Consider the following 12,983-nt stretch of genomic DNA (forward strand, 5'->3'; position numbering starts at 1 on the left):
AGTATATCACACTAATCAGATAATATATCCATCAGTATAGAAGTTGGAACGAAAACAAGATATATGTAAGTAAAAGGATATACAGTATGTACTACAAATTACAGAACAAAATTTGTTAGATAGAGATGATGTAGTGTAGTAGACAGGGTACTGGACTTGAAGCCAGGAAGATCTGCATTCAAATCTTGTCTCTGACATTTAAGAACAGCTTGTGACATTGCCAACCACCTTCTTGTTAATACTCTCTTCTCTCTAAGTCTTCATGACAATGCTCTCTTCTAGCTATCTTCCTACTTGTCTGACCATTTCTTCTCTTTCTCTTTTGCTAGCTCTCATCCTGGCCATGACAACAAGTTGTTGATTTCGCCTAAGGCTCTGTCCTTTGTTCTTTTCTCTCTTCCCTCTATGCTATCTTGCTTGATGATTTTATAAGCTCCCATACATTCATTTATCATCTCTGTGCAGATTATTAAATCTATTTATAACATCATAATCTCTCTTGTGATCTATAGTCTTGCATCTCCAAATGGATATTGGATATCTTGAATTAAAAGTCCTGTAGAAATCTTAACCTGATATATCTAAAACTGAATTATTTCTTCTCCCTCCTCAGTTTTATTCCATTTCCTAACTTCTCTATTACCCCCCCCCTTTTGGGGGAAAGCAGTGAGGGTTAAGTGACTTGCTCAGAGTCACACAGCTAGCAAATGTCAAGTGTCTGAGGCCAGATTTGAACTCAGATCCTCCTGAATTCAGGGCTGGTGCTTTATCCACTGTGCCACCTAGCTGCTGCCTCTATTACTTTTAATTGTACTACCAGCTTCCCAGTCAGCCAGGCTTACACTTAGGGATCATCCTTGATTCTTTACTCTTATCCTCCATGTCCAATCTGTTGCCAGGTCTCATCAATTCTACCTTCACAACATCTCTCATATAAATAAGCTTCTTTCCTTCTCCCGACACGGCCACCACCTTGGTGTAAGCCCTCACAAACTCACTTTGGGACTTTTGTAATGGGCTTCTGGTAGGTCTCCCTAATTAAAATCTCTCTCTACTCCAGTCCATCTTCTACTCACTTGCCAAAGGGATCTTAAAGTGCAGATCTGACCATGGAATTTTACTACTCACTGAACTCTAGTGGCTCTATATTGCCCCCAGGATTAAATGCAAGACCCTCTGTTTAGCTTTTAAAACCCTTTACAACTAGAGCCCTCGCTACCTTTCCCGTATTCTTATACTTAAGCCCCTGTATATACTCTACAATTCGGTAACACTTGCTTCCTTGCTGTTCCTTGCATTGAAGACTCCATTTCTTTCTTTCTTCTGTCTGTCTGTCTGTCTGTCTGTCTGTCTGTCTAACTGTCTCTCTTTTTTGAGAAGGCTGTCCTCTATTCCTTGAATTCATTCCCCACTTCACCTCTGTCTTCTGGCTTCCTGAAAGACTCATTTTAAGTCTCACCTTCAGCTGGACCTTTTCTGGTTCCACTTCAATGCTAGTGCCTTCCTTCTGAGACTATCTTCAGTGTACCCTGCATACATCTTGTTTGTACATGGTCATGTGCATATTCTCCTATTAGATTGTGATCTTGTTGAGAGCAGAGACTTGTTTTTACCTTTGTGTTCACAGTGCTTAGCACAGTGCCTGGCATATAGTAGGCTCTTAATAAATGTTCACTGACTTGAATTAATAAACTCTTTAACTCTTAGGCAATGCTATAAAACTATAAATGTCTTTAAGTTAGTGGTAGAAGGATATGCCACACTGATAAAATCACAGGTTCTTGGTGCATTGTTTGTCTTTTATGAAGTAAGAAATAAGCAAAGGTTTTCAGAAGAGAATGGGCATAAAAAGCTGCTAATATTTCTTGAAAGGAGAAACTAAAATTATGAACAAGAACCCAGAATGCCTGAAAGCCATTTGAAAGAAACAAAGAAAATAAGATTAAATGCATTCTTCAAAGTTACTTGATATGAGGATTATACATGATTCTTGGCAACTTGGCAACGTGGAATGTGACAGCATATAAAGGTGACAACCTTTATAAATCCCGTCAAGGCCTTTTAAATGCATTTGGAAATTATATTGTATTTGTATTTGTATGTAATCTTCCAATAAATAGGATGGAACCATCGTAACCTCTATCACTGCTTGATTATTCTGGAATTTTTTCCCTGCCTGCCTAGTTCAGATGGGGAGGAGTGAAATGGGAAATCACATATGAAATAACAAAAAACATTAAACTTAAAAATGTTTTTGGTAAAAAAAACCAAAAACCTAGTATTTTGTCACATTAGATGTAAGCATTATATTGAGTTATGGCAGGTGTCATTAGCTCAGCACATGATTTGTCGAGGAAGCCTTAAAACAATATGTAGCATTGCTGTTATCAGAGGTTAGGGCAGCAACAGTTAAAAAGCAGCATACCAGCTGAAATTAATCAATAAATAGCTGTGGCACAAAAACCCCCCAACTTGTGTTTAACAGTGAAACTGTTGAGGTACTATAGAACATGAATTGAAAACTGGGAGTCTAAGTGTAATAATTCATGCAGTCTGATCACTCTTCGTTTGCCTACCTCCTGACATCTTTGATTAGAGAGGAAAAATGGAGAGCCCATTCAAAGTCTGAGTTTGATTATTTTCTTACTTTGTGATGGAAGGTGATGGAGTGGTGCATCAGAATTCTGATAAGAATCAGACTCTTATCAAAGTGTTATTCCTTGAAAAAATAGCACAATAGGGGGCAGCTAGGTGGTACAGTGGATAAAGCACCAGCCTTGAATTCAGGAGAACCTAAGTTCAAATCAGGCCTCAGACACTTGTCACTTACTAGCTGTGTGACCCTGGGCAAGTCACAAAACCTTCATTGCCCTGCAAAAACAATGGCACAGGAGTTTAGGTCATTGGGAAGGCATGCTGAGCACAAGGAACTGATGTGCCTTCTGTAATAGAGGGCTGCTTTGTGAGTGAGTGAGTGTGTGTGTTATTTCCAATGTACGTAAGTTTTAATGAATGTTAATTAATTCCAAGTGCCTAGCACCATGTTGGACACATTATAAGCAGTTAATGAATATTGATGTTTGTTTATTAAATGGAAAGATGGGCAGAATGACATTTGGGAAATGGAGGAGAAAATTTATAGAACAGTAGAAGAAATTCAGAGGTAAAGTGATTTCCTTGAGTTAGAGACAATTCAGTGGTAAATCCAAGACCAGAGCTGCAATGCAATTTTCCTGAGTGTCAGATTTTTGTTTTAGTTCTGTTTTTTAAAAGTTAGTAGGAATTAGAATAATATACTTTTCCAACAATTAGTTCGTTGAAATACTGAGACATTTTCTAGTTTTCTCTATTCTCCATCCTTGAATTTCTCCACAAAGTCCATGGGATATCTGTTTCATGGTACTGCCTCTTTTATTAATTAGAGACTTTCTTAGGGAATCAATGATGTTATATGGCTATTAAAAGGTAATACCACTGAGTATGCCTTTAAAAGCATGGAACAAGAAAAGTAATATGTCCAGGTTGGTCAGAACCATAGCTATAAGACTATATTCTGTTTTAGGTGCTATATTTTTAGGATGGCATGGGAAAACTGAAACATGGAAAGGGAAATAAGGATAATAATAATAATAATAGTTTGAGGAAATGAAATTATTTAGATTGAAGAAGAGAAGACTTAGAAGGGGACATATTAACAATCTTTAATGATCTGAAGGTTTATGATATTAGGAAACACTATAGATCCTTCTTTTTTTTAAAATTAATTAATTAATTAATTAATTATTTTTATGTATAAGGTATTTTATTTTTTCCGTTACATGTAAAGATAGTTCTCAACTTTTGTTTATACATGCTTTACAATTTCAGATTTTTCTCCCTCCCTCCCCTCCCTCCCCCCTCCCCTAGACAGCAGGTAATCTGATATAGGTTATATCTATATATCTCTCTATATATACATATAGATATATATATATATACACACACATATATATACACACACATAATAACATTAATCCTATTTCTGCATTAATCCTGTTACAAGAGAAAAAATCAGAGCAGTGATGCAAAACCTCAAAATAGAAAAAAAAAACAAAAAAAAACCAACAGCACCCAAAACAAAAGAAGTAATATGGTTCAATCAGCATCTATACTCCACAGTTCTTTCTTTCTTTTTCTTGGATTTGGAGATCCTCTTCTATCATGAGTTCCCTGGAACTCTTCTGTACCATTGCATTGGTGAGAAGAATATAGACCATCACAGTAGGTCAACACTCAATGTTGATGATACTGTGTACAATGTTCTTCTGGTTCTGCTCATCTTACTCATCATCATCTCACGCAAGACCCTCCAGGTTTCTCTGAACTCTTCCTGCTCATCATTTCTTACAGCACAATAGTATTCCATTGTATTCATATACCACAACTTGTCCAGCCATTCCCCAATTGATGGGCACCCCCTCAACTTCCAATTCCTTGCTACCACATAAAGAGCAGCTATAAATATTTTTGTATATGTGGGTACCTTTCCCCCTTCCATGATTTCTTTAGGCAAAAGACCTAAAAGTGGGATTGCTGGGTCAAAGGGTATGCACAGCTTTATTGCCCTTTGGGCATAATTCCAAATTGCTCTCCAGAATGGCTGGATCAGTTCACAGCTCCACCAACAATGGACTAGTGTTCCAATTTTCCCACAGCCTCTCCAACATTTATTATCTTCCTTTTTTGTCATTTTAGCCAATCTGATAGGTGTCAGGTGGTATCTCAGAGTTGTTTTAATTTGCATCTCTCTAATCATTAGAGATTTAGAGCATTTTTTCATATGGGAATAGATAGCTTTGGTTTCTTCATCAGAAAACTGCCTGTTCATATCCTTTGACCATTTCTCAATTGGGGAATGACTTGGATTCTTATAAATTTGATTTAATTCCCTATATATTTTAGAGATGAGGCCTTTATCAGAAGCACTGGCCTCAAAAATTGTTTCCCAGCTTTCTGCCTCCCTTCCAATTTTGGATGCATTGCTTCTGTTTGTACAAAAATTTTTTAATTTAATATAATCAAAATCATCCATTTTGCATTTGATAATATACTCTATCTCTTGTTTGGTCAAAAACTGTTCTCCTTTCCAAAGATCTGATAGGTACACTATTCCTTTCTCTCCTAATTTACCTATGGTATCATGTCTTATGTCTAAATCGTGTATCCATTTTGACCTTATTTTAGTATAAGGTGTAAGATGTTGGTCTATGCCTAATTTCTGCCATACTATCTTCCAGTTTTCCCAGCAGTTTTTGTCAAATACTGAGTTCCTATCCCAGAAGCTGGAGTCTTTGGGTTTATCAAACACTACATTACTAGTGTCATTTACTACTGCATTTCCTGAGCCTAGCCTATTCCATTGATCTACCACTCTATTTTTTAGCCAGTACCAGATAGTTTTGATGACTGCCACTTTATAGTAAAGCTCCAGGTTTGGTACCGCTAACCCACCTTCCTGTGAATTTTTTTTCATTATTTCCCTGGATATTCTTGATTTTTTGTTTTTCCAGATGAATTTTGTTATTATTTTTTCTAGCTGTATAAAATAATTTTTAGGTAGTCTGATTGGTATGGCACTGAATAAGTAAATTCATTTAGGCAGTATTGTCATTTTTACTATATTAGCTCTGCCTATCCATGAGCAATTGATATCTTTCCAATTATTTAGATCTGATTTGATTTGTGTGAAGAGTGTTTGGTAGTTGTGTTCATAGAGTTCCTGGGTTTGTCTTGGCAAGTAGACTCCCAGGTATTTTATATTATCTACTGTTACTTTAAATGGAATTTCTCTTTCTATCTCTTGCTGCTGGACTTTGTTGGTCATGTATAGAAATGCTGATGATTTATGTGGATTTATTTTATATCCTGCTACTTTGCTAAAGTTGTTAATTGTTTCAAGTAATTTTTGACTTGATTCTCGAGGATTCCTTAAGTATACCATCATATCATCTGCAGAGTGATAGTTTTGTTTCCTCCTTGCCTATTCTAATTCCTTTAATTCCTTTCTCTTCTTTGATTGCTAAAGCTAACATTTCTAGGACAATATTAAATAATAGGGGTGATAATGGACATCCCTGTTTCACCCCTGATCTTATTGGGAAGGCCTCTAATTTATCTCCATTGCATACAATACTTGCTGATGGCTTTAGGTAGATACTGTTTATTATTCTAAGGAAAGCTCCCCCTATTCCTAAACTCTCTAGTGTTTTTATTAGGAATGGGTGCTGTACTTTGTCAAAAGCTTTCTCTGCATCTATTGAGATAATCATATGATTTTGGTTGGTTTTCTTATTGATGTGGTTGATTATGTTAATAGTTTTCCTAATGTTGAACCAGCCCTGCATTCCTGGTATAAATCCCACCTGGTCATAGTGTATTATCCTGGTGATTACTTGCTGTAATCTCCTTGCTAATATCTTATTTAAGATTTTAGCATCAATATTCATTAGGGAGATTGGTCTATAATTCTCTTTCTCTGTTTTTGCTTTGCCTAGTTTTGGTATCACCACCATATTTGTGTCATAAAACGAATTTGGTAGAACTCCTTCTTCACCTATTTTTCCAAATAATTTGTATAATATTGGAATTAATTGTTCTTTAAATGTTTGGTAAAATTCACCCATAAACCCATCTGGCCCTGGGGATTTTTTCTTAGGGAGTTCATTAATAGCTTGCTCAATTTCTTTTTCTAATATGGGTTTATTTAAGGATTTTATTTCCTCTTCATTTAACCTGGGCAGTTTGTACTTTTGTAAATATTCATCCATTTCATTTAGATTGTCAAATTTATTGGCATACAGTTGGGCAAAATATTTCCTAATTATTGCTTTAATTTCAACTTCATTGGTGGTAATATCACCCTTTTCATTTTTGATACTGGTAATTTGGTTTTCTTCTTTCTTTTTTTTAATCAAATTAACCAATGTTTTATTTATTTTATTGGTTTTTTCATAAAACCAGCTCTTAGTTTTATTGATTAATTCTATAGTTTTTTTGCTTTCAATCTTATTAATTTCTCCTTTAATTTTCAGGATCTCTAATTTAGTGTCTAATTGGGGATTTCTAATTTGTTCTTTTTCTAGCTTTTTAAGTTGCATGCCCAATTCATTAATCTACTCTTTCTCTTTCTTATTCATGTAAGCATTTAGAGCTATCAATTTTCCCCTAAGCACTGCTTTGGCTGCATCCCATAGATTTTGGTATGTTGTCTCATTGTTGTCATTCTCTTGGATAAAGTTATTGATTGTTTCTGTGATTTCTTGTTTGGCCCATTCATTCTTTAGAATGAAATGATTTAGTTTCCAATTGATTTTCATTCTACTTTTCCCTGGCTCTTTCTTACATGTAATTTTTATGGCATCATGATCTGAGAAGGATGCATTTACTATTTCTGCCTTTCTACATTTGACTATGATGTTTTTGTGCCCTAATACATGGTCAATTTTTGAAAATGTGCCATGTACTGCTGAGAAAAATGTATAATCCTTTCTATCCCCATTCAATTTTCTCCAGACATCTATCATGTCTAACTTTTCTAGTAATCTATTCACCTCTTTCACTTCTTTCTTATTTATTTTTTGGCTAGATTTATCTAATTCTGAGAGGGGGAGATTCAGATCCCCCACTAGTATAGTATTACTGTCTAATTCCTCTTGTAACTCATTTAACTTCTCCTCTAAGAACTTGGATGCTATACCACTTGGCGCATACATATTTAATATTGATATTACTTCATTATCTATAGTACCTTTAAGTAAGATGTAATTTCCTTCCTTATCTCTTTTAATGAGATCTATTTTTGCCTGCACTTTGTCTGAGATAAGGATTGCTACCCCTGCCTTTTTTACTTTGGCTGAGGCATAATATATTCTGCTCCAGCCTTTTACCTTTATTCTGTGTGTATCTCTCTGCTTCAAATGTGTTTCTTGTAAACAGCATATTGTAGGGTTCTGGTTTTTAATTCACTCTGCAATTCGCTTCTGTTTTATAGCAGAGTTCATCCCATTCACATTCACAGTTATTATTACTGACTGTCTATTCCCCTCCATTCTATTTACCCCCTTTGTACTTTTCCCCCCTTCTTTCACCCTATTCCTCCTCACTGACGTTTTACTTCTTACCCCTGCCTCCCCCGATCTGCCCTCCCTTTTTATCACCCCCTCTCTTTTCTTTACCCTTTTCTCCCTTGCTTTTGTCCTCCCTTCTATCAGTCCCCCCCTTTCCCTTCCCCTTTTGTTTCCCTAAAGAATGAGTTAAGTTTCTTTATCCCAATGAACGAATATGTTATTCCCTCTTTGAGTCAAATCTAATGAGAATAGGGTTGAAACCATGTTCCCCCCTCCTTTCTTTCCCTCTATTGTAATAAGTTTTTTCCACCTCTTCATATGATATAATTCATCCCATTCCACCTCCCCTTTCCTCTCCTCCCCATAGACTCCTTTTTTATCCCCTTAATTCTTTTGTATCATCACATCAAAGACGATTTATATTTATACCCTCTATATAAAGTCCTTCTCTCTGCCCAAATACATTTACAGTTCTTAAGAGTTAGGAGTATTATCTTCCTGTGTAGGGATATAAACAGTTTAACCTAATAGGGTAACTTTTTTTTTTCCCCTCTGTTTACCTTTTTAAACTTCTCTTGAGTCTTGTATGTTGAGATCAAATTTTTTATTCAGTTCTGGTCTTTTCACCAGGAAAGATTGAAAGTCCCCAATGTCATTAAATGTCCATCTTTTCCCCTGAAAGAAAATGCACATTTTTGCTGGGTAATAGATTCTCTGCCGCAATCCAAGCTCCTTTGCCTTCCGGAATATCATATTCCAAGCCTTGCGGTCCTTTAATGTTGAAGCTGCCAGGTCCTGAGCAATCCTGACTGTGGCTCCATGATATTTAAATTGCTTCTTTCTGGCTGCTTGGAGTATTTTCTCCTTCACCTGATAATTCTGGAATTTGGCTACAATATTCCTTGGAGTTTTCCTTTTGGGGTCTCTTTCAGGAGGTGATCGGTGGATTCTTTCAATGATGATTTTATCCTCTGATTCTATGATATCAGGGCAGTTCTCCTTAATAATTTCCTGGAATATGGTGTCTAGATTCTTTTTCTGGTCATGGCTTTCAGGCAGTCCAATGATTCTCAAATTGTCTCTCCTCGATCTGTTTTTCAGATCAGTTATCTTTCCAATGAGGTATTTCACATTTTCTTCTATTTTTTCATTTTTTTTATTCTGCTTGACTGATTCTTGGTGTCTCATGGATTCCTTATCTTCCAACTGTCCCACTTTAATTTTTAAGGCATTGTTTTCTTCAGTGAGGTTATGCACCTTTTTTTCCATTTGGCTAAGTGAATTTTTTAAGGTATTGTTTTCTTCAGTGAGATTATGTAGCTTTTTTTCCATTTAGCCAAATGAGTTTTTTAAGGCTTTGTTTTCTTCAGCTTCCTTTTCCAAGCTGCTGATTCTTTTTTCATAGTTTTCTTGTTTTGCTTTCATTTCTCTCCCCATTTTTTCTTCTGCCTCTTGCAATTGATTTTTAAAATCCTTTTTGAGCTCTTCCAGGAAGGCTTTTTGTTCTTGCAACCAATTCACCTTCCCTTGTGAGGCTTCAGATGTAGACAATTTGAGGCTATTGTCCTCATCTGAGTTTGTGTTGGCTTCTTCCCTATTGATACAGAAGCTCTCAATGGAGAGGGCTCTTTTTTGCTTCTTACTCATTATTGCAGCTTATTTATTTATTCTTTAAGTTGAGGTCTGCTCTGGGGGCACCAGGGTCCCTGTTTTGGGCTTCTTGTGCAGGTGTGTAGGTGCTGTGTGACCGGGCTTTTACTCTGAGGCCTTTATGGTGTGTGGAGATCCCCCACCCTGCACTTCCTGTCTGATTGTGCTCAGCCAGCCAGGCACCAGACCCTGGCGTCTGATCCCGCCATTCGTGGCCCTCCCTGTTTCACCCCTGATCTTATTGGGGATACTTCTAACTTATCTCCATTACATATAATGCTTCCTGATGGTTTTTGGTAGATACTGCTTATTTTTTTAAGGGAAGCACCACATATTTCTAAGCTCTCTAAGTGTTTTAATTAGGAATGGGTGCTGTATTTTGTCAAAAGCTTTCTCTGCATCTATTGAAATAATCATATGATATTGGTTAGTTTTCTTATTGATGTGGTTGATTATGTTAATTGTTTTCCTAATGTTGAACCAGCCCTGCATTCCTGGTATGAATCCCATCTGGTCATAATGTATTATCCTGGTGATCACTTGCTATAATCTCTTTGTTAATATCTTATTTAAAATTTTTGCATTAATATTCATTAGGGAAATTGATCTATAATTTTTTCCCCTCTCTTTTGGCTCTGCCTGGTTTTGGTATCACCACCATATTTGTGTCATAAAAGGAATTTGGTAGAACTCCTTCTTCACCTGTTTTCCTAAATAATTTGAATAACATTGGAATTAATTGTTCTTTAAATGTTTGGTAGAATTCACTTGTAAACCCATCTGGCCCCAGAAATTTTTTTCTTAGGGAGTTCATTAATGGCTTGTTCAATTTCTTTTTCTGATATGGGCTTATTTAAGGATTTTATTTCTTCTTCAGTTAACCTGAGCAGTTTCCATTTTTGTAAACATTTATCCATTTCATTTATATTGTTAAATTTATTGGCAAACAGTTGGGCAAAATAGTTCCTAATTATTGCTTTAATTTACATTTCATTGGTAGAGAAATCACCCCTTTAATTTTTGATACTGGTAATTTCATTTTCTTCTTTCCTTTTTTAAATCAAATTAACCAAAAATTTAACAATTTTATTGTTTTTTTTTCATAAAACCAGCTCTTAATTTTATTGATTAATGCTATAGTTTTCTTGCTTTCAATTTTATTAATTTCTCTTTTGATTTTCAGGATTTCCAATTTAGCATTTAATTGGGGATTTTTAATTTGTTCTTTATCTAGCTTTTGAAGTTGCATGTCCAATTCATTGATATCCTCTTTCTCTTTTTTATTGATGTAAGCATTTAGAGATATATAAAATTTCCCCTAAACACTGCTTTGGCTGCATTCCATAGGTTTTGATATGTTGTCTCATTATTGTCATTGTCTTGGATGAAGTTATTGATTGTTTCTATGATTTTTTCTTTGACCCACTCATTCTTTTTTTTTTTCTTTCTTAACAGGGCAATGAGGGTTAAGTGACTTGCCTAGGGTCACACAGCTAGTAAGTGTCAAGTGTCTGAGGCCATCTTTGAACTCAGGTCTTCCTGAATCCAGGGCCAGTGCTTTATTCACTGTGCCACCTAGCTGCCTCTCCACTGTGCCACCTAGCTGCCTCCCCCCACTCATTCTTTAGAATGAAATTATTTAATTTCCAATTAATTTTCAGTCTATCTTTCCATGGCTCTTTATTATATGTAATCTTTATTACATGATGATCTGAGAAGGATGCATTTACTATTGCTGCCTTTCTATATTTTACTATGAGTTTTTTTTTACCCTAATACATGGTCAGTTTTTGAATATGTGCCATGTGCCACTTAGAAAAAGGTATATTCTTTTCTATTACCATTTAGTTTTCTCCAGACATCTAGCATATCTAACTTTTCTAACATTCTATTCACATCTTTACCTTCTTTCTTATTTATTTTGTATCTAGACTTATCTAATTCTGAGAGGGGAAGATTCAGATCCACCCACTAGCATAGTTGTGTGACATACTTCCTCTTGTAACTCATTTAACTTCTCCTCTAAGAATTTGGATGCTATACCACTTGGCACATACATGTTTAGTATTGATATTACTTCATTATCTATATTACCTTTTAGAGGTCTTGTATGTTAAGATTAAATTTTTTATTCAGTTCTGGTCTGTTTTTTTTTAAAGTATCCACTCCTTGGATACCAGAGTCACTGTTTCAAGCTTCTTGTGCTGGAACATAGGGGCTATGTCACTGGCTTTCTACTCTGAGGCTTCTATGGCTTGTGGATTTCTCACTGCCCTGGGCTTTCTCCCTGTGCACACACTAGGATAGCCAGGCCTGGTTGTGCCCATCTTGGATCCACCCCTGAGGTCCTTTATAACATAACAATTTTGTGATTGTAAGACCTTGTGAAACTCACTTCACTTCCCTAGCCTCCAGTTGTTTCATTTGTAAGTCATACTTACAATCGCTTTCAAGTCTAAAATAAAATTCTATCATTTCATGTAGGTTGCATGAAAAAAACCGAAGTAAATATTTTCCATAGGTGATGAATACTTTGTTTTGATGACAGTTTAACCATGATTGTTGCAGCAATTTACAGTGTCTGCACAACTGGTATATTTGCTATCTTCTCCTGCTGTAGGAGGGGTGCCAATAAACATTTCTGATTGTGTAAACGTGATAGGCATAGTTCATATCATCCATGCTTTGCTAACTATAAGAATGGTGCAATTATTCAAGTTAAATATTTTCTAAAGACATGCCTCTGAAGAGAATGAGTAAATGGACTTAGAAGTCATCTTTAATGAAGAAGCCCAGAGAGTCAGCAAGATTGTTGCATTGCTGGAAAACAGTTTAGATTGAGAGAGATTTATATGTGATGATGGCATTGTTTCTAGCCATTGACTAAGTATTAATAGACAAGGGCAATATTTTTTAGTCTGGTCAGCTTTAAAAAAATGTATCCAGTGAACACAGTTGGTTCCTTCCTTTGGCTTTTTTCTGTTTTCACTTCTCTGCTAATTCAGGAAGGAAGAGGGAATTCCCAATGTGATTCTGGGTTCTCTTTGATTCCAGACAACGCATGTAACTTCACAGATCCCTGTGAGGATAACAACAATGAGTTGCCTTGTAAGTAAATTCTCTTGTCCCTTTGTTTAAAAGTTCATGTTAGCTTTTATTATATTGAGTTATAATTATATTGAGCTTAAATCCACACGGGCGAGATTAACTGGGTTGTGTGCCATTTGG

At 35.8% G+C, this 12,983-nt stretch overlaps 1 protein-coding gene across 1 annotated transcript in view; it reads left to right on the forward strand.

Annotated features, from left to right (window-relative positions):
• Positions 1 to 1,983: 1,983 nt before the first annotated feature.
• MALRD1 (MAM and LDL receptor class A domain containing 1) overlaps positions 1,984 to 12,983 on the forward strand; it is a 910,872-nt gene continuing 899,872 nt past the window's right edge. The window contains 2 exon segments of the mRNA XM_043967510.1: positions 1,984 to 2,097; positions 12,653 to 12,863. Of these exon segments, the coding sequence (XP_043823445.1) occupies positions 1,984 to 2,097; positions 12,653 to 12,863 (325 nt within the window).

This window comes from Dromiciops gliroides, chromosome 5 (assembly GCF_019393635.1).
Source record: "Dromiciops gliroides isolate mDroGli1 chromosome 5, mDroGli1.pri, whole genome shotgun sequence".
Classification (NCBI taxonomy): domain Eukaryota; kingdom Metazoa; phylum Chordata; class Mammalia; order Microbiotheria; family Microbiotheriidae; genus Dromiciops; species Dromiciops gliroides.